The sequence below is a fragment of the Xenopus laevis genome, chromosome 3S, assembly GCF_017654675.1.
Source record: "Xenopus laevis strain J_2021 chromosome 3S, Xenopus_laevis_v10.1, whole genome shotgun sequence".
Classification (NCBI taxonomy): domain Eukaryota; kingdom Metazoa; phylum Chordata; class Amphibia; order Anura; family Pipidae; genus Xenopus; species Xenopus laevis.
In genome coordinates this window covers 47,516,623-47,540,080 of record NC_054376.1, presented here as the reverse complement: position 1 = coordinate 47,540,080, position 23,458 = coordinate 47,516,623, and the positions used below count along the sequence as shown (strand labels likewise).

The following is a 23,458-nucleotide window of genomic DNA, read 5'->3' as shown; positions in this document are numbered from 1 at the left end:
CCCCTGTGACTGCGGGGTCGGCTTCCTCTTTAGTTACGCCACTGTGTACAGTTTAAAGATATTTTCTAAGTAAGGAATGTCCTTGTTAATACATGCATACATATCTGCCAATGTTCTAAGTGCAGCTATATGTAATATATAGCAGAGATGGCAGGATGCTGGTAGTATCGTATTCAACAGAAAGTCACTTGAGTTGTCACCAGAGAGGCCGTTAAGACAGTCTCTAAGCAACAAAGAAGCAAGAATAAACATAGAGATGAGTAGTGGCAGCAGCAATGGGAGGTGAGTCACATCCTGTCAATATCACTTCATCACTCCATCTGAGACCTTACACTTCCTCTTCTCTCACTATAAATGAGCAGCACAGAGTATCACCAAACATGGCATTCCTAGCGCAACCCCTCACTGCTCTGTAGCAGAACTGAGCCCGGCAGTCAGATACACACCTTCTTGCTCTTATATGCAGCTCTTAAAGGAACAGTAACATCAACATTGTTTTAAAGGAAAACTATACCCCCAAAATGAATACTTAAGCAACAGATAGTTTATATCAAATTGAATGACATATTAAAGAATCTTACCAAACTGGAATATATATTTACATAAATATTGCCCTTTAACATCTCTTGCCTTGAACCACCATTTCGTGACTCTATCTGTGCTGCCTCAGAGATCACCTGACCAGAAATACTACAACACTAACTGTAACAGGAAGAAGTGAGGAAGCAAAAGGCAGAACTCTGTCTGTTAATTGGCTCATGTGACCTTACATGTGGTTTGTATGTGTGCACAGTGAATCTTACGATCTCAGGGGGCGGCCCTTATTTTTTAAAATGGCAATTTTCTATTTATGATTACCCAATGGCACATACTACTAAAAAGTATATTATTATGATAATGGTTCATTTACATGAAGCAGGGTTTTACACATGAGCTGTTTTACTCAGTATCTTTTAATAGAGACCTACATTGTTTGGGGGATATAGTTTTCCTTTAAAGTAATAAAAATAAAATGCAGTGTTGCCCTGCACTGGTAAAACTGCTGTGTTTGCACAAATATGGTTTACATAAATAAGCTGTTGTGTAGCAATTGGGGCAGTTATTCAAAGGAGAAAAGGCTCAGGTTACACAGCAGATACGCTCTGTAGAACATAATGGTTATCTGTTATCCACTACTTCCGCCATGGCTTGTTCATATGAACTATAGTAGTGTTTCTGAAGCAAACACACCAGTTTTACTAGTGCAAGGCACTACATGATATTTTCAATACTTTCAAACACTTTAATTTTTGGTGTTACTGTCACTTTAAAGGGGGCTGTTTACCCTCAAATTGACTTTTTTTTTTTTTTTAAAAGGTTTTATTTTGTTTTATTACACTTAAAACAAGAACATAGACACGAGAAAGAAAGAGGTATACACTGTGTCTTCACACAAAGCCATAGGAATACAAATATGCATTTTAGTATGAGAATAACTTACTACAGGATCCAAATATTCCTGACTTACAAGGTGCCAAGCATCAACATCACATAACTGACAGATCGTTACCTCAAATTGACTTTTAGTATGATGTAGACATTGCTACTCTGAGACAATCTGCAATAACTTTTTGTTATTTCATTTTGATTTTTTTTTTTGACCAGTTGCTCTCCAGTTTGGAATTTCAGCAGGTATCTGGTTGCTAGAGCCCAAGTTACCTTAGCAACCAGGCAGTGGTTTAAATGAGGAGGCCGCAATATGAATAGGGGAAAGAGACAAATAGAAGAATAAATAATAAAAATAGCACTAACAATAAATATTTAGCATCATAGAGCAAACATTTTTGGCTCCTGGAGTCAGATGAGATCAATTAGCCATTCTATAACATACTAAAAGGTAACGTGAAGTTGAACGACCCCGTTAACATTGCTAGGGCAATGCAGTAAATGCATATGAAATGCAACATTTATAGCATCTGAGGAAACAGACTTGTGCGTTACAGTGATGATGCCATACATACAGAATGCAGTCTAGTTTGTGTTCCATGTTGCATTGTTGCAAAACTGAAGCCTACACTGCTAAATCTCTATCTGAATATGCGTAGGAGAAGCTAAGCTGTGTATTTGCCAGAATCAAATTGAAATCTTTTGCTATTTAGAGGAACAGTAACACCTGAAAAGGAAAGTGGTTTACAGTAGTTAAAATATAATGAATGTTTGCTCCACACTGGTAAACTGTGTTTGAATCAGAGAGATTACTATAGTGTATATAAACAGGGGCGTTTCTGTGCCGCCTTTCAGATGCCCCACCCCCTCGCACTCCTTTCCTAGCATTTAACAGGGGTCGAGGGGGCCATATTGTTAGTGCAGAAATCACAACCGAAGAGCCAAAATTCAAATCAGATACAGAATTTTGGGTCAAAGTTACCAGAAGCAGCTTTTTGCTGCCTCTGCTAACTTATGGGCTGCTGCCACCCGAGTTGAGTCTCTCAACCTGCCTCATGGCAGCAGCCTGTATATAAACAAGCAGCTGTGTAGCCATGGGGGCAGCTATTTTAGTAAAAGGAGAAAAGGCCCAGGCTACATAGCAGATAACAAATAAATCCTGTTAAATACAATGGGTTTAGTTCTTACACAAGCACATAAAACAGGGTTCCATTCATTGCTCTAGTGGCGTAAATTATACAGCAGAGCCTACAGTAGTGGGGGGTAGGAGGCCCCGCACGGCCTCCTTTATGGTAGTCCACCCCCCCAAAAGAGAAAATTGGCCAATTGTCACAAGTTAAGGTGACCATAGACATAGAGATAGCTCGTTTGGCAATGTAACCAAACAAGCGGATCTCTCCCTGATATACCCACATTGAAGTGGGTGATATTGGGCAGATCCGATTGCGGGCCCTAGGGCCCAACGATCAGATCAGAAAGGAGGCCAAATGAGTGGTCGGATTGCGGAGCCGCATCAAGAAAAAGATGCGGCCACAATCCGACGGGATTTTCTAACCTGCCCGATCGGCATCTGGCCGACTTTCAGGCAGATCGCGATCAGGAAATCCCGGCGGGGGGCTCTACATATGGGCCGATAAGCTGCCCACTTGTTCTGTCGGCAGCTTTTATTGGCCCTGTACGGGGGCCTTAAGAGAACAGCAATAGGCAAGTAGCCAAAGGGGAGGGGGGTGCATAGGTGGGTGTGTAATCATGCCAGAGCTGTGATGGTATGCATGGGCTCCCCTGAATATTTTGCGGGGGGGGGTGACTGGAGAGTCATAGATTACACCACTGTATGGCTGTACCGACAGGAAAGCTTAACTTTTTGGCATTACCAGTTCTTAAAGCCTCTATAGCATTTTAGTGTAACGATTCCTGCCATTGTCAAACAAACAAAAAGGAAGAGCAAATACATATATTACGGTGCAGATTAATTTGTGCAGTTTACTTGGTAGTAGGGCAAGTTTAAAAGATACATTATACATTATACAGATAAATGTAGTGCTCAGCGGGACACAGTTTAGCGCCGAAACAGTCCTGCCATTATATAAAGGCAGCTGCATTCCCAGACAGTGGTAAAAGTCATAAAAAACACTTCCTGCTGAAGAGCAACATAACAGCCGTACTGTGTTACTTGCACTAAGTGGAACATGGTCATTCAAGTTTAACGAAGAAGTACATGTTCCATATGAGCAGGGATGTCAGACCATCTCTTTATTGGCACGGGTAGAAAGGCTTTTGCCTAGCTGGAGCTGTAGAGGTGATGTGAACTGATCTATGGCTAGCAGTGGGTGTTTTGGTTGCCACAATAATCTTCCACTTTAGACATAGGTGCATACGAACAAATATAATCTGCAGCCATTAAAATGGGCAGTTACCATTACAACATGAGGAGTTTGCATGTATATTGCTTTAAAGGGTTTAGCTAAAACAACTAATCGCGTTTTTATGATTTATATAGCTGTGAATTATATGGTAGCTCCATCTAAATAATGGGCTATGATTTATATGAACTAAGGAGGAACTTAGGGAGGAAGCATGGAACAACTTTATAATTGAAATTACATATATAAAAAATGTTCTGCTGAATTAACATGTTGGAAAACAAGTATGCATTATTTACTAATTTATTAACGCTGCACTGAATTTAAACATGCCCAACACCCAATAATTGTCTTTGCACAATTAATGAAAATGTAATTCTAAGCAACTTTCTAAAACACATTTATTAAACATTTTCAGTGATAAATGTAATTGTTATTAAAAGCTGTATGTCTCGCTGTTTACATTCTCTTCATGCCTGGCTGACTCCAGAAACAATGTTGCAAGCCAGCTGGGTGTCCAGATTCCATTTACATTGGACAGGGAGATAATCACAGTTCTCCTTACAAAAACATTTATAAACTACCTTGAAACCATTGCAATCCTTGTAATGGTTAAAGGAGAAGGAAAGCTACAGAGGCAGTTTATGCCCAATAGATTAGCCACAATAGTGCAAGTTAAAACACTATATTTATTCTGTAGAATGCTTCACCATACCCGAGTTAACAGCTCTGTTTGTTTAGGATAGCAGATGCCATATTAGCTTGGTGTGACACCACTTCCTGCCTGAGGCTCTTCCTGTTTGCTTATAGCTCTGGGCTCAGATTACAGCAGGGAGGGTAGGGGAAGAGGAGCAAACTGAGCATGCTCAAGCCCTAGCCCTGGAGGTTTAAGCTGAAAACAGGAAGCCTGATACAGAAGCCCATGTGTACACAATAGAAGGAAAGCAGCTGCCTTTAAAGGGATATTGTCACGTCACTTTTCAAAATGTATCAGCTAATTGTGCTGCTCCAACAGAATTCTGCATGGAAATCCGGGCAGATTCAGGGAGATTAATCGGCAGGCAACAAATCTCCTCTTCTTCGCGGCGACTAATCTCCCCGATCTCTCTTCCCGTTCCTTCCGCCGGCTAAAATGGAAATTGCCATGGGGCAGGCACACGGAACACTTTGTTTTCCAAAGTCGTCCAAAGTTTCCTCGTGAGGCAATTACGGGCGACTACGGAAAATGAAGCGTTCCGTGTGCCTGCCCCCAGGAGATTTACACTTTAGTCAATGAAAGGCAGGGGAAGTCAGATCGGGGAGATTAGTCACTGCGAAGAAGAGGAGATTTGTCGCCTGCCGTCTAATCTCCCCGAATCTGCCCATGTGGCCAGACTCTAAAAAAACATAACAGAATCCCTTTAATGAAACCCTGGGATTTCATTAAAATAAGAAAATGTATCAACTAAAGTATCATAAAGATGATATATAATACTTCAGAAAGACATAAGAAGTTAAAAAAAATGAAACTTTAAACTTCAATATTAGAAAAACTGTCATAAACTGAAAACAGGAAATAATTGAAAAAGTCCTTATATCTGGCGAACTATCTGAAAGCAACAGGACTGCAAAAAAAAAAAAGTGCTGAACCCCTTTAATGTATTTTGGAAGTTTGCTTAGAATTTTATTTTCCTTCATTGGGCTAATATATGCTTTGAAAACACTGAAGTATTTTCACTATAATCAAGTCCTATAAATACACATTTAGATGACTACACATAAAAAAAAAACCTAAACAGCTTTGAGAAAAAAAGTCTAAATATTAATGTATTTAGAGCTGGAGCAAATTCCGTTTAGATGACACTAACCACATTTTAAAACGACATTAGTCTGCAAGGGTGTAGGCATTTCCTTCTTTACTTTGGGCTGTGGCAGTTAGTAAGAAATATGCTAAGGGGCTTACTTCACCAAGAATATGTCCTTTGTAAAACCAAAGCAAATAAAAATAGAACAGTGACTAATGGTGTTTCAAAAAAAAAAAAAAAAAGAAATTGGAGCTGACTCTGCATCCATCTCTGTCATAATTCACATGACTTTATCCTTGGTAATCACAAGGTTTGGCCACCGCCTACCTTCAAAACCTACAAACAGTAAGTCAGTATGCTAGTTAATATGGATGAAGAAGGATACTTAGGGCAATGTTTTTAAAGGTGTGTAAAAAAGATTTAGACCAAAAAAGGTGTGGGAAAAAACAAACCGATAGCAGGCAATTACATTACAAAGTGCTTATTATGTTATATTGTAAAAGGTGTGCCATACTAACACTCTAAGGGACAGATGTATCAAAGGTCGAATTTCAAAGTTATGGTAGGTTATTTATGAAAAAACCCTGAACTTCTAATATTTGATCGAATATGAACGACCCGAAAATTCAAGTAGAATTTGAATCGAGTTTTTCTGACAAAAACTTGAATGTCAGAAAGGCAATTAACATCTTCATCGGACCTCTGCCATTGAGTTATACATGTACTCGGCAGGTTTTAGATGGCAAATAGTTGAATTTGAACTGTTTCCAGGGTCGAAGTGTGATAAATCTCACATTCAAATTCTAGGGGTTTTTTTTTTTTAAATTTCAATTTATGAGTTTTGATCAATAAGCAAATTGTTGGTTTTTTTTTTTTACAGTTTTTCCAAAATTGAAGTATAAAGTTTAATGTTCCTTTCTTTGGTGTTTCAGTCTGGAAGCTCAGTAATCCAGGTGCAGAATCGGAACTGTTACAATTTGCTACATTTATTTGCTACATTTATTTGCTACATTAGTTGATACATTTCTCAGCAGTATCTGTGGAATATTAGCAGCTATTGTATCAATTCTATTATTATTTTTTATCTTTAATAAAACCCAGGGATTCTGCTCAGCAGGGACAAAACTAAAATATATCAACTAACCGTGCAAATTTATAAAAAGGTAAAGAGTCTGCAACCCCCCCTCCCAGAGCTGCTTTGTAAAGACATAAGGTGAAAAATTTAACTTTTGACTTGAATTAGAAAAATGGTCAAAAATAAAAAGTAATTGGAAAAAGTATTTTTTTTTCTATTTTTGGTGAATTATCTGAAACCAACTGAACTGGAAAAAAGTGTTTGAAAGTGAACAACCCTTTTAACACCAAGGGGCAGATGTATCAAGGGTCGAATATCGAGGGTTAATTAACCCTCGATATTCGACTGCCGAATTAATATCCTTCGACTTTGAATATCGAAAGTCGAAGGTCGTAGTCGAAGGTCGAAGTAGCCAAAAAAAACATTCAAAAATCTAATTTTTTTTCCTCTTTTCCTTCACTCGAGCTTAGTGAATTAGTGAATGGGCCCCCAAGTGAAAGGCACAATTTTGAGCAACGCAACAACACGAACGCATAACATCATGGCGAGGTTTAGCATATTTCAACTCAACATGGCCATCTATTGTTCGTTAGCAAAGAAAGCATAATTTGGCAGTCCGCTCAGTTTAGCAATACACTATGACAAAAAATGCTAGTTTAAAGCTACCCACACACTTAAAGATCTGCTGATTTGGTGAATTCATCATCATTTATAAAGCACCAGCAAAATAAAAATTGGATCAGACATCTAGAGGTTGCCACACAAGTAGGTGAACCACTCACAGGGCCAAATGAGACTCATCTGTTGACTCAATATGTGCATTATACAGTAAAAAGATAACTCGATGAGTTACACAGTGCCTGCTGATTTGGATTGTCTGATGGTGCCTCTATTCTGTTTGAAGAACCCATATACAAAATTACAGGAAAAACTTCACCTATTATCTATTGTTGGCTCAAGGCCTACAGAGGTCTACTGGAAGAGGACTGCATCAGCACAACAATGTGGTCCTCGTCCAATGGGAATGTAAAACCAGGACAGGCAGGCTCTTCAGTGGTTCAGATATATGGGTCGATAAACTGCCACCTCTTCAACTATATCTGCCTTAAGCCTACATAATCTTCTCAAATTATAAAGTGAGCTGCAATATCCCAGTATTGCCAAGGAAACATGTAAATCTGTAAGTGATCCTCAACTAGACAACATGTAAAGCTACTACAGGTATAGGATCTATTATCCAGAATGCTTGAGACTTGACTCTTTCTGTAATTTGGATCACTGGACCTTTAGTCTGCATAAAAATCATTTAAACATTAAACCAAATAGGTTTGTTCTGCCACCACTATGGATTCCTGCAGCTTAGTTAGGTTAAATAAAAAGTACTGTTTTATTATTACTGTTTTATTATTACTGTAAGTTCCTTTCAGCGTAGCTTGTTTGAATATTAAACACAGAATGCCAAAATATATGTTATTTAAATAAGTAATTACATGAGATAAGATAGTATTTATCTAAGTTCTGGTGATATGCAAACAGAAAGGGTTTTCAAATGCTTAGTTTTTGCCTTTAGTATCACTTGCCGTTGTTTAATGCAGACTTATGCCAAAAATACAAATATTTCAGCTTACCTTTTTGCTTCCTCCAAATGGCACAGGTATTCATAGGCAACATTTTGACGTCTTCTCTCATCCATCTCCTCTGCTGTAAGTCTCTCATCATCAAGGACAGCTGCAAAGAGATAAATACAAAATCTTACATGGATAGGGCATTAGCAAACAAGTACAACCATGGGTAATACATCTGTCTTCACTATTTAACACTGCAGTTAACCTAATGGGAATATTTAAGTATAAAGGGGAAGACCCACTCATTTTGTGAGCCGATCTTCTGTATTCTTTGGGAGGTGAACACAGTATTGGCGCATGCACAGTTGCAGCAGTCTTCCAGTTTGTAGTAACTGCGCATGAGCCAAAAGTGCCCTACTGTATTTTTGTATTTAGTTAGTCCATCTAATTTAGTTTCTAGAAGTACAATTTGCATGGTTTAGCAATATTGGTCACTGCTAAATCATATATAATTATAATAACTACATAATGTAAAGCTATTGGTGTGAGGCAGTGATCCCCAACCAGTGGCTCGCGAGCAACATGTTGCTCAACAACCCCTTGGATGTTGCTCCCAGTAGCCTCAAAGCAAGAGCTTTCTGAATTCCTGGCTTGGAGGCAATTTTTTGTTGCATAAAAAACAGGTGTTCTGCCAAACAGGGCCTCCTATAGGTTATCAGTCCACATTGAGGCTACTAAATAGCCAATCACAGCTTTATTTGGCACCTCAGGGACTTTTTTCATGCTTGTGTTTACTTTTTACATTTCAATATGGCTCACGAGTAAAAAAAAATGTTGGGGACCCCCGGTGTAAGGTGTGCTCAGTGGAATACATAAACTGCAATTTCTCTTAAGGGTGATTTAAGTTTACTGTATAGACTAGGAGCACACAGGATTTCAGATTACTTTAGTTCATTTCAAATACCAGTGGACTATACATCATTCACTAAGTTCCCACCACCCACAAATTCTAAAAACAAATGCTCTGTAAGGCTACAAATGTATCGTTATTGATATTTTTTTTAAATCATCTTTCGATTCAGGCCTCTCCTATTCATATTCCAGCCTCTCATTCAAATCAATGCCTGGTTGTTGGGGTAATCTGTGCCCTAGCAACTAGATTGCTGAAATTGCAAACTGGAGAGCTGCTAAATAAAACGGTAAATATATCAAAAACCACACATATAGCCATGGCTCTTAGTATTTGGTTGCTCCAAGTACATAACTAAAATGGCTAGTGCTATCAAAGTATATGTGTTGCTGTAAAAAAAAAAAAAAAAAAAACATTACCAGTTTAAAAGAGTTTTCTGCTCATTTTAAAATGAGAAAAAGATTGGTGCAATTCTGATAAGCAGTTCGAATTCAATGTTTTACTAATTGTTTTACAGAAAAAAACAATGTTTATTATAAGGGCCACAAATGAAGCATTGGTTATGGCTATGTTACACTGGTGCAGAAGTACCAGCAATGTCACATATTTTCTATTCAAGTTAATAAAACAGAAACATTTGGTTGGGTCAACTTGCTTAGTCACTGCCCTTCACATAGCATTTAAGCAAGCCTATATATTTGAAAGCAATAAACTTGGAAAGAAAACAGTTCTGTCGGCTGAACTCAGACTTGACAGGGGGCATATGTTTTATCAGTTTCCCTCATAAAGTAGTGAGGAAAGGGACAGGCAGATGAATTGTGCAACAGAGCCGGCAGAGGTTAATGAATGATGAGTGTTCAATTAAAAGATAGGCTGATATACTTTCATAGGTAACTTCCCCATAAATCAAATGTAAAGCAGAAATCAGATAAGTTACTAAGGTGTAATTATGGACCTTACAGGTATGGGACCTGTTAGGCAGAATGCTCAGGACCTGGGGGTTTACAGATGAGGTATCTTTCCATAATTTGGATCCATACCTTAAGGCAGGGGTGTCCAAACTTTTGGCTCGCAGGGCCACATTGGAAAAAGAAAAATTGTCTGGGGCCACACATGAAATACACAAACACATTTGGTTTGTAAAAGAAAAGGAAATATACAGAAAAGAACTACAATGCCAGTTGGTGACCAGATGGAGCTATACACTGGAATATGGGACACCTGGATATTAAATAGACTTATTTTTATATTATTATTACTAACTGGGCAATGAGTCCCCCCTCCTCCTATATCCTTTGCGACATGACGTTTCATCGGGAACCAAGCTGGGCCGCATTCATACGCATCCTGGGCCACATTTGGCCCTCGGGCCGCAGTTTGGACACCCCTGCCTTAAGGGCTGAACTCCACCGCTCAGTGTTGTCCAACACGTTGACAAGCGATGAAATGCATGCGACATGTGGGATGTGCAGAAGATAATGGCACTGAACGTGAAATCGCAGGTACAAACTACATGTATCAGACTGTCGCATGAAGACGCAGCATGTGGTGTTCACATCCTACAGTCAGATACATGTAGTTTGCACCTGCGATTTCACATTCAGTGCCATTATCTTCTGCACATCTGACACGTCGCATGAGTGTCATTGCATGGCGACGTGTCGAGCAACAGTGCACCGTGTAGTTCAGCTCTAAGTCTACTAAAAAATAAACTAAAGGGGTTGTTCACCTTCAAACACTTTCTCAGTTTAGTTGGTTTCCGATTATTCACCAGAAATAAAGGCTTTTTCCAATTACTTTTTTATTTTCTATTTGTGACCGTTTTTTTTAAATTGAAGTGTAAAGTTTAAAGGAAATGTCAAGCCATTTTTCACTTTTATCATGCCTGTGTAGCCTACCTTAAACCCAACTGAACCGCATTATTTTCGATTGGAAAAACGCTTCCACTTCCCTGCACCGATGCAATGTTTGCCTCTCTGCGCATTTATATTTTTTATATATACACATATATTTTTTATTTTAAAATATATATTTTTTTATTTCCATGTGTTGTATTTATGATTTATGTATTAAATGGGTTTTTTACATAATTTTATTATGACTTTTACAGTGATATTTGCAATTTGTCTTTTTTTTGTGTTTTTAATTTTTTTATCCAGCAGTTCTTCAGCCATTTCAGCAGTCTGGTTGCTAGGGTTCAAATTTCCATGCAACTGGGCATCGATGTGAATAAGAGACTGGAATATGAATCAGAGAGGGCCTATATAGAAAGACGATTAATAAAATATTTGTGAACGCTCAAATCTTTTTTTCCCTCCCGATTGATGAACTAAATCATATATATATCTATTTACCCAGTTTTTATTTTCACACTGAACTATTCCTTTAATGGTGAACAAGTTTGGGATTAGGCCAAATCCTAGGACTTCTTGTAAGATTTGACAAGCTTTCAGCCAAACCAATTCCTGCCCTTGCTCTGAAGAGCCTGAACTAATGTTGGGCCACACTTAAAGGATTCCCCAAGAAATCTGAAAACCTTACTACAGGCATGTCCAAAGTGCGGCCCGTCTTCAAATTTACACTGGCCCTCAGCCTCCATCATGAAATGAATAATAATGCAGCCTGCCAGCACAGTGCAATTAAGAATCAACTAGCCGTAATATTTGGGCACATTAGTGAAATGATCTGCCCCTTGGTCTATAATGCTGCCTGTGTGCTGGATAAGTTAACAATAGACACCTACTGGCACATAGTGATGCGCCGCTTCACATACTTCTTTAGGGCTGAAGGTGTCAATAGACGTATTGACGTGCCAGTACAGTAAACTACATGCCAGTACGTGTCTACTGAATGGTCGGCCCCCACACAGCAAATCTGGCCCTCATTGCAAAAAGTTTGGACATCCCTGCCTTACTAGCTAGAAAAAGTAGTGATATTTCAGACAGGTGATTTTCTGAGAATGCTTAAAGGGTTGGTTCAAAAGATAACTTTTAGTATCTTATAGAATAGTTAATTCTAAGACATTTTCTATTGGTCTTCATTATTTATTTTTTATAGTTTGTTAATTATTTGCCTTTTTCTGCTGAATCTTTAAAATGGGGGTCACTGACTCCATCTAAAAACAAATGCTCTGTAAGGCTACACATTTATTGTTCTTGCTCTTTTTATTACTCACCTTTCTATTTAGGCCTCTCCTATTCATAGTCCAGTCTCTTATTCAACTCAATGCATGGTTGCTAGGGTAATTTGGAACATAGCAACCATATTGCAGAAGTTGCAAACTGGACAGTTGCTGAATAAAAAGCTAACAAATAATAAAAATAAAAACCAATTGCAAATTTTCTCAGAATATCACTCTCTACACCATACTAAAAGTTAATTTAAAGGTGAACCACCCCTTTAAATTTGCTTTTGTAAAATGGAAACAGCGTTGTTCTGCTGTGTGTTGAAATGACCAATTGCATTAACAAGTCACAAAGGGGAAGTCACTGAAAAACATGTATTTAATTCTATTATATATACTGTTAGTTTGCATGTTTGAATATGCACACAAACACATTTAAGACACATGCCATTATGAGGTTCCAAATTCATCTGGCTGAACAATAATGATTTGGCTAAATGTTGAAAAAGTTTTTTACTGATTAAACTTCTGGATTCAGTGCAATAAAGGAGAACTAAAGGATAAATCACTGGGGGTGTGCTAAATGTTAGCCCCCCCCCCCCCCGTGACTGTATGCTTGGGAGGCTGATGCTCGGGACCCGGAGTTTACCGGATAACAAATCTTTCCATAATTTGGATCTTCATACCTTAAATCTACTAAAAAATCTGGTAAACATTAAATAAACCCAATAGGCTGGTTTTGCTTCCAATAAGGATTAATTATATGTTAGTTTGGATCAAGTACAAGGTACTGTTTTATTACTACAGAGAAAGGGAAATCGTTTTTAAACATTTGGATTATTTCACTATTAGGGAGTCTATGGGAAATGGACTTTCAATTATTCGGAGCATTCTGGATAACGGGTTTCCAGATAACTGATCCCTTAACTATATAGTCATTATTTTACCATTTTGACTAATAGAAAATGTTTAACAACTGAAGTAGACTGTTTTTAAAAATTTCATAACATTGTCCTTGCATGAGGTTTATCATTTTGTCATACAAGTACTTCCTGGTGCTTTTACATCACCTATTGTATACCCCAAGTTTGTCTATAAGGAGGCTGCCATATTTGTACTGCAGTAGTCTGTTAGTGTTAGAAATTCTACCTGACTGGTTGAAAAGGGACAGTTGGGTCAGTAAAACAGTCAGGTATAGGAGCTTTAAGTAACAATTACCTAAAGCAAAACGATCTGGGGAAAATGAACGTGACCTATGGTAACTTTATTAATGACATTAATATTTAATATTTTTACATTAGTATTTTAAAGGTAATTTTTTCCATTGCAGTATCACTTTAAGGGGTCAACATTGAAGCATTGTTCTTTTGCTCCCTGTTGCAGTATGTAATTTTAGATCTCTTGCATAGGAGCATTTGCTTCTGCGTTCTGAGAGCAAAAATACGCAAATATTGTGTTTAAATGCATTGTTTTTAACTCACTAAGTTTGTTTTTTTTCCATTCCAACCACAACCCTCTATTATATTGAAAACTGAATGCACAACAAGCGCAGGGAAATGCAGCATGCTACATCTAAACAAAAGCACTGATACGCTAATGGAGTAAAGTGTAACTCAGAATGTAACCTAAATCCTTTCAAACAACAATATTAACCATTAATTTTGACTATTGTTTTCTATATTGAAAAGTGCAAATTAGGCAATGTCCATGGTGGGCCAAACTGTGTAAGTTACACAGATAAAATCATGTGACAGTAGAGCAGAATGAACTAAATGGGAACTGTCCAGTCTATAACCCCATATGTTGCCTGATCATAAATTCTGCACCCACAGTGTTTGCATAAACTAATTTAGGCAATACCTGGATCCGCAATAGCCATGCACCATAATCTACCAGCCCTCCCCCCAACAATAAGCCAGCCTTTTGTGGTCTGCAATTTAAAAGGGCACCACCTTAATAGGAACAATTGGAAGGTATGCCTCAGCACCTTGAGTGTCTATAAAGAAGAACATTTCTAATATTGTTGTCAACACAGAATGCCCCAGCCTAACAACACTCCTACTGTTTTGTGAGGATATAAATACAAATGCAGAAACAAAGAATGCTCTGTGCACAGGGTAAACCACAGCTCCACACTTCGCTGCTCATTTTAAAATAAAAGAAGAAGGATGTACACTGTGCATACTAATACATGCCTTTACTTTTTTACTCTATATAAAAATTGAATACTCTATCAACAGCAATAAAAATTGCCCTTATAATGTTACACAATAGAGGGGCTAACCAAACCGTCTCATGCAAATTAATGTGATGTTATTTTGCTTTTTGACTTATAATGAGACATGAGTAGTGGCATGCCCCAGAAGACTTGCCTTGAGCAGTTACACTTACACATGAATATATCTGCATAACACACTTTTATTAGACTCACGACTTGTAAAACTAACCAGGTAACCATTTAAATTAGGTTATAAAAATTGCACATATGAATGTCACCAGAAAACTCGTTACTGATAGATGCTGGCAGCTGAATGGGTATGAATATTATTGAACGCACACTTTGCCTATGCTATTGTATTGGTGCCCAATACTAGCCTATAGTGTTGCCCTCCCCTCTTTTCTAATGGTTCTTTCTCGTTTTTCTCTCCCTTTTTCTATTAGTCTTTTCATATATTTTACTGTTACTCCTTATAACATTTATATTACTTATATTACTTTATTCATATACTGATGGCGTGTTAATATAATAATATATAAAGTTATAAAATATAAAGATCTTTAATTAATCATTGACATCAGTTTAAATTCCCAGATATACACACACACTCCCAAACCCCCAGTCAATTTTTTAAGGACCACTTAATATTTCTTCCATGCTTTAAAGTCCGTTAAGTGCCTTGTTTAATATGACATATATAAATAAAAATTCCTATACATATTTTATAATGCCCCGGTATATATTATACAACAAGCTCATTTCTTTGGGCAGCACAGGTCTCTAGAATTAGCCTTGCTATCCTGCAATCAACAACAGCTAAGGAAGGCCTGTCCATACTGAATTGTCTACTGTATTATTATTCATCTAAGTTAGTCCATTTAAATTGGTGGCTAGACCCTTCATCATGATAGCCAAGATTTGACAGTAGAAGCAGCATGTTCCAACGGACTAGAAACCCTAGCAACAACTGCAATGAAAGCACTTATTCAGGTATTTCAGATCTACCGTAAATGTTTTACCCCAGAGGAGATCATTTGTCTCATTGCACACCTCTGTTGCAGAACCGAAAACTCCCCCACCTGCAACACCTACTCAAAGCTGTACTAAGGGTCTCCTCTGGGATTAAATACAAAGGGTAATCAGTAGGCGATATAGGGGGAGTGACAAACCTTTCAAGCATTAAAATCGCCACATAATTTGCATTCGCCTATGTTATTTAGATACCTCCAATTACAGCAAGCCTTCCAAACACAATTCAAGAAACTCCCTTTAAATATGGCCCAGAGCACATTAGAGCTGTACTGCATACAGCCTGCTTTGGTTAAGGTGGTAACTTTGATGTAGGCGATTTTCCTTAAGTTTTTTAGACTCCCCTCAAGAGAAACTTATCTTAAAATGGCATACATGAGGTGGACATGGGATATATATAAAAATCCCAGAAATTACAATATCAAACAGGTATAGACTAATCGAGGTAAACTTTAACTTCGTACAGGTTGGCAAATATCTATCTTGGGGCCCCAGAACCTGTTATAACTGCAGTCTTAAAGTTTGGGGCTCCACTCGGCTTTGTGTTTTTATATGGTCATGAAACTCCTCGATAACTTATAATATCCTTATAATTTACAAGAGGAGGTACTTCATTCACTACTATATATATATATATATATATATATATATATATATATATATATATATATATATATATATATATATATATATATATATATATATATATATATATATATATATATATATATATATATTCAGTGGTCTCCAGACCCAGCATAAGCTGTTCTTTCTCCAACTGCTGTACTGTACTAAAAAAAAAAAAAGCTATCCATCTAAAGTGGAAGGTCCTTGATCCCCTCACTCTGGCCCCATGGAAAAATATAATTAATGAGTTCTACCCCTCTAAGAATCTGTGTAATTGGTTTGTGGCTGGCTGGAAAATTTTTCAAATATACACAGTATGAGACTTGAGATATCAGACACAATAACTGAACCTGCACATAGCTAATGTTTTGTTTGTATTGTAAAAATGCAAAATAAAAAACTTTAAAAAATGGCAGCTACGCAAACTCTAACAGTCGTTACAGTACAAATTACAAAACTACCAAAGTCAGTTCTGAACAGAGTATAAAATTAGCTTTGTAGATATTAACACAGGAAAGAAATCCTAGAAGTGACGTGGCTATATGTCTGGGACACAGATTACAATGCACTCTTCTGCCGACCTGATATCTGCATGGAAAACAAAAGTGGGCTTTGATGTGGAGAGCTGAGTAGTTGGGAAAAGGAAAAATGATGTCAGACACACTACTGCTAGGAGTGGCCTGCATATGTTTGTCAAGATCCATTCATTAAAAGTGAACTCCCCAGCCTGAAGCAAGTTCTCTCAGACACAATCCGTGTGGAGTAGCAGGCAAGGCAACTCGGTTTAATACTTTCAGCTGCTGGATGAATTGACAGTTGGACAGGCCTCACATTTGACCCTTTCCCAGCGGAGCTGTAAGATCCCCATCACATTCACATAAAACACATTAGGGTCAGTTTCATTTCACAACCTACCTGTATTTTGACGGAGTGAGGTAACCACAGATAAACCCTTGACGACAAGGAGCAAGCATATACATTACTTGCAGATAAATTAGGAAACATTAGTCTTAAAGGGGTAGTTCATTTTTAAGATAACTTTTAGTATGTTATAGAATTACCAATTCTAAGCAACTTTTCAATCGGTCTTCATTATTTATTTTTTATCTAATTTTTTTAATTATTTTTTTTTCCTCTTTTTATTTGCCTTTTTCCAGCTTTTAAATGGTGTCACTGAATCAATCTAAAAACCAAATGCTCTTTAGGGTGGTGGCACACGGGGAGATTAGTTGCCAAGCGACAAATCTTCTCTACTGTGGGCAACTAATCTCCCCAAATGCCGTCCCGCCGGCAAGAATACGAATCGCCAGCGGGAAGGCATTTCGGGGAGATTTGTCGCCTGCAGTAGCAACGATTCCCCATGTGCCACCACCCTTAAGACTATTAATTTATTGCAGTTTCTACTTTTTATAACTCGTCTTTCTATTTGGACCTCGACTATGCATATTCCAGTCTCTAATTCAAATGAATGCATGGTTACTTGGGTCATTTGGATTGCTGAAATTGCAAACTGGAGAGCTGATGAATAAAAAGCTTAACAACTCAAAAACTACAAATGATAAAAAATGAAAACTAATTGCAAATTGTCTCAGAATATCACCCTCTACGTCGTACTAAAAGTTAACTCAAAGGTGTGCAACCTCTTGAAAGAGGACGCCAGCCAAATAAAATGTTTTTTATAATGAAAGAAAGGGTTATTTAAGACAACATTACAACATGTAACAATATTAAAAAGTCAATGATTTTAGCATTTTGTAAATGTATACAGAACCAATGACGCCAAAAATAAAGGGTTTTGGGTGCATTTAAATATTATATACTGTTATATTTCCTTAAAAAGCAATACAATCGTAGTAGCTGCTGTGAAACCACTGGAACAGCCATTTAAGCTAAAACTGGGCTACAGGATCGATGTTACACAATTGATGGCAAAAGCTGTGTAGCATGCAATTGTTTTGTTTTAATACAGGATAGACAGTTGCTAAAAACTATTCATAGTGCTGTACAGAACTATAGAATGAAAACTTCTCTTATAAAACAAGGCTAATCTTAGCAAGAAACAGTATAGTTGTAGGTGGATGAACCAATACCATGAAACAAACATTAGAAACCTAACTTGTCCTTTAAAGGGGTGGTTCATCTTTAGTTAGCTTTATTAAGTTATAGAATGGCTAATGTTAAGCAACTTTTCAATTGGCTTTCATTTTTTATTTTCTATAGTTTTTGAATCAGCCTTCAAATGGGGTCACTGAACCCATCCAAAAAATAAAAACTCTAAGACTACAAATGTATCGATATTGCTACTTTTTATTACTTGATTCTATTCAGGTCCTCTCCTATTCAAGTTCAAGTCTCTTAATCAATCAATGCATGGTTGCTAGGTTATTTGATCGAATATAGACATGAATATGAATAGGAGAAGGCCTGAATATGGTTACTAGGGTAATTTGTATCCTAGCAACTAGATTTCTGGATTTGCGAACTGGAGAGCTGCTGAATAAAAAGCTGAATAACTCAAAAATCACAAATAATATGACTACATCATACTAAAGTTAATTTAAAGGCAAACAACCCCTTTAAAGGAACAGTAACACCAAAAAATTAAGTGTAAAAAAAAAAGTGTTGCCCTGCACTTGTATGCATTCTACTATAGTTTATACATACAAGTTGCTGTGTAGCCATTGGGGTAGCCATTCAAAGCTGAAAAAGGAGAAGAGGAACAGAACACAGAGCAGATAACAGATAAGCTCTGTAGTATACACTAGCATTTTTCAGAACATATCTGTAATCTACTGTGTATCCTGTGCTTAAATGGCTGCCCACATGGCTACACAGCAGCTTGTTTATATAAACTATAGTTGTGTTTCTAAAGCAAACATGCCGTTTTACCAGTGCAGGGCTACACTACATTATATTGTCATTCCTTTAAAACACTTTCATTTTTTGGTATTACTGTTCCCTTACAGACAAAAAGGACAGACAAAAGATAGGATTGCCTATGATTTGTAATTTTTTCCATGGAACATCTTGGTGACATCTAATATTGTCATACAATTTTCTTTTATATTATTCGGTCTATAAAAATGTCTAATATTTAGGAGCCAGTGAGTAAAATGTTAATAAACCTGGCTCCTGAGAGTTGTCATTCCTCTAATGCTGTCCCGAGAACTCTTTAATGAAGCAAAACCAGGCCTTTAATAAGGTACTAAATTCTCAATCCCTGGAGTGCAGTAGGTACCTCTCAGACTCCAGAAACATACAAACAGGTTTAATGACTGCTGATATAATTATCCCTAAGGGCAAAGACAGATAGGGTGTATTTTCACTTGTGCTTAATCTTGGCTACAGCGGGTGACAAAACGTCCCCTCCACCAGCTAGTCGCCACTGGGGAAACATAAGGAGAGCAAACGTATGTTTCCTCAGTAGCAATTTCAATGTTTGGAGAGGAAACAAGAACGTTTTTTCGCCCACTGTAGCCGAGATAAATCACGGGTGACAAAATGTCCCATCTGTTATTGCCCTAATATGTGTGTGGTGTAAATAGTCATCAGGCTTTATGCTCCACTGGGCCGGAAATTATGTGTATTTCTGTTTCTGAAAAGCTTTAAATAAAATATTACAGTAATATAAATGAAAGATAATAATAATTGTTGCACTATAGGCCTGTACTTAGCTCTGTGGGGGGACCTCAGGAAGCTAATAATGTTGTCTTTGTTTAATCCCTTGGTATTTTTAAGTTAAAAGCAGATCAGCAGACTGTCAAAATGGATAATGGTTTTGTTGGTCTGAAACCCTAGAACAGGACCGTTTCCCTTTGCTGCTTGAAATCTAAATGCAAGTTGTTCAAGCAATATGATGATAGTGGCCACTATGCAAACTAAGACCACATATCGTAACAGGTAAGTTTACCTCTGACAAGATCCAGCCAGCTTGCTTCACCTGGGTGCCCCATACTGGATCTGTCATATTATAGGTGACTTAGTCAGCCAATTTAAAAAGCCATCAAGTGTAACACTATCCTAAAAAAAACCTACACCATGATGTGTTTCTGTGGGGGGGCTGAATGAAACACTGTACGACAAGTACAAGTGCACCAATATGATCCAGCGGTTCTGAAACTTTGATAAGTAAACGAAACAAAAACATGTAGCACTTCACTACAAAATATATGCATAAATACAATGGTGTGCTGTAAAACCACGAGTCCAAGTCTCCATTCAACCACTCTAAGTTTATGGAATACAGCAGCTTTGCTTACAGGCATGCTAAACCTCCAAACAGATGGTGAATACGTGATCTATAGGGCAGGTCCGGACTGAGAATTAAAATAGGCCCTGGCTTTTCAGGTACACAGAGGCCCAATCAGCCCACACAGAGGCCCAAACAGCCTCCACCAGCCCACTAAATACTGACTTTCTATGGCACCTGAAAACAGCCCCTCTGGCATTTGCCAGAACCCACAGATTGCCAGTCCGGGCCTGCTTTAGGGGTATATTTATCAAAAAGGGAAGTCAGAGATCACCACATTCTGCAAGAGTGAAATACTGTCACTCACCATTCATTTCTATGGGAATTTTAAAGGCGTATTTATCAAAGGTTGGACGGTCACCCTTTGATAAATACGTCTTTAAAAATCCCATAGAAATGAATGAAGAGAGGCGGTATTTCACTCTAGCCGACTGTGGTGATCTCTGACTTCGCTCTTTGATAAAGATACCCCATAGCCTGTACTGTCATTTTGTCCTACTGAAATAAGTCCTACTGTAAATGACAACTTCCGTTACAGGCAGATTTATATGCAATCTAAATGTAGCCCACCTCTACCGTATACGTAGGCCCAATCCCAAAAACCAGCTGTTTTCGGTGATATCATAAAGTCATAATTTTGTCAGCAAATGTCAGGCGATATTGCCTAACCATCCCACTGCCTGTAAAATGCCACATCTCTCACGTTGCCACTCCTGATCTTGCCCATCCCCTATCCCACAGTGTGTCTCTCACACGCCCTTCTCCTCTGAGCTCTTTTGGGCAGGGCCCTCTTTACCACCTTATTTTGCAGTATTTAATGTGTATGTTGGAAGTATGTCTCTTTCTACTGCGCAGTGCTGCAGAAATGTGCATGTTCATAGTAATAATCAGAGTGTACACATCAATTATAGCTACTGGCAACCAATAGGTGTGACTGTGCCCACAGGTAGAGCAGAATCTTCCATATGCTCCCCCCGTAAGGTATACATTGGTTTGGGCTGCCTCTGAAGTGACTGCAGATACATACGCAGCGTTCTCTTGCGGACACTCACTGTGGGCACTATATTTTTTCCCGTGTGTCTCTGTGTGAGAGAGAAACGTGAAATAACCCACTACTCCCATCCTCACTAAGGAGTTGCCTTGAGTAACACCCGTAGCCCTGCCAAGCCACGAGCCTGTGTCATTCTAAGGAAGGTACCACTTACAGCCATAGTGGGGACGAACAAGCCCATCGACTTCCTCCGAAACGGACATGCTGCTGGCAGATACTGTCCTGAACCAGTTTTATGCCCACAAACGGGCCGGGGATGGTGAACGGAAACACCGCAGAGCCGACAGCAAAACTCAGACAAACTTCAGAGGTGGTAAAAGCGATTCCTCAGTCACTGAGAGGGAACCGGGTGTGGCTGCCCGCCCCTCCGCCCGTCAGCCTATCAGATCGCAGAATGACTGGGCAGCGTCATAAAAGCAAGGCTGTCAGGCACATATACTTTGCATGGCCGGATCTACACAGTTTGTGGGATGGCTGCTGAGTCAAACGGGGAAAAGTCACGTAGACGGGACGGTTGTCATGTTTTTTCATTCGACTTCACGTCGCCCTCCGCCGCCTCTTTGCTTTTTTCACAACCAGCTCAGTGAGTGCACTTTCCTGTCTGCTGTAGACTCCCACTCTGTTATTGGATCTATTTGCCACATCGACCAATCAGCGATCGCTTCTCATACAGAAGGGAAAGCGCGTGTGAGATAGACAGGGAGCCACCAAAAGTTTGCAGAGGGGGAGATGCCACCTGTTCGGGTTTGATCCAAACAGTTCGGTTTTTCTAAGGCCTGTCCGAGTCTCAGCCTTATAAGACCCGAACAATGATCTGGACAATAAATGAAAAACAAAATACTAAGATCCTCATCTCAACATGGCTTTGTTATTATCAAATGCAATGTATTTCTTATTATTACAGGTCCAGAAAAAGCAAATCAATCCAAAATGAGTTTTTTTTCTCTAAATTTACATTGCTGTATTTTAGAGCTTTCTTGATAACTGATTTCTGTGTAATTGATCTCATACCTGTAATAAAATGGATTTGGCTTACTCAGCAAGCAGAATATAGCTGGATATAGGGTTGCCACCTGTGTGATTTTGAATTGGGCATCAACACTTTAAAACACTGAGATAGAAATCCAGCCAGTTGCATCTGAGTGATGCAATAGCCTCACCCCTGTGCAAAATGCCACCAACATCATTGTGCCCACCTCTGATGTCATCACACCTGTTCCCCCGTGTTTGGGTTAAGCCATCAGCAAAGGTGGCAACCCAAGAGACGCAGCACTGTGAGAGTATCTGTCCCGAGCAGGATTGTAGAGAAGCAGAGGTAAGGGGAGGAGGAGTGTGTGTTAGGGACATACTGACAATGGGGTTTGCTATCGTTATAGCTGAGAGTTCTCATTCCTGGCTGAGCTGCGAGGGCTGCCTGGTTTTGTCGATAAGGAAAACGGACCTCCATCCCTTTCCTTCTCTCAAGTTAATACAGGAGGCAGATCGCACTACAGCCCAGACACAAAGTATTGTGGAGGAGAGGAATGTGTCTGCATGACTGCAATCACACTTGCAGGAAAACCAGCAGATGGTAGCTCCCAGTGACCTCAGTCAGCTCCAGTCTTCTTCCACTATAGCTTTGACTAGCAAAGGATTGTGGGAGATACCGTATATACTCGAGTATAAGCCGACCCGAGTATAAGCCGAGGTACCTAATTTTACTTACGAAAACTGGGAAAACTTATTGACTCTAGTATAAGCCTAGACACAACTACAGCCCTGTCTCCCAGCAGCGCACATTCTGCCAAAGCGACCCCCCCAGCGATCAACCGGACTTCTTTGCAAAGTTGATGGTGACAGAGAATTGCCAAACGGATTACTGTGTGCATTGTCCCACTGTCCATGTGCAGAGGGTGCTGTTTGATATTGCCATCACTGTTAATCTTTCGTATAACCAACAGAAGGCGCTGTGTGATATTGCAGTCACTGTTATTCTTTCATATAACCAACAGAGGGCGCTGTGTGATATTGCAGTCACTGTTATTCTTTCATATAACCA

General features: G+C 38.7%; 1 protein-coding gene across 1 annotated transcript in view; it reads right to left on the bottom strand.

Annotated features, from left to right (window-relative positions):
• Positions 1–22,199, bottom strand: part of LOC445857 (ras GTPase-activating-like protein IQGAP1) — an 81,600-nt gene extending 59,401 nt beyond the window's left edge. Inside the window, exons 1-2 of the mRNA XM_018255372.2 lie at positions 21,575–22,199; positions 8,276–8,375 (exon numbers count right to left, since the gene is read on the bottom strand). Of these exons, the coding sequence (XP_018110861.1) occupies positions 8,276–8,375; positions 21,575–21,623 (149 nt within the window). The 5' untranslated portion in view covers positions 21,624–22,199. The remainder of the gene's footprint in view (positions 1–8,275; positions 8,376–21,574) is intronic.
• Positions 22,200–23,458: the final 1,259 nt, after the last annotated feature.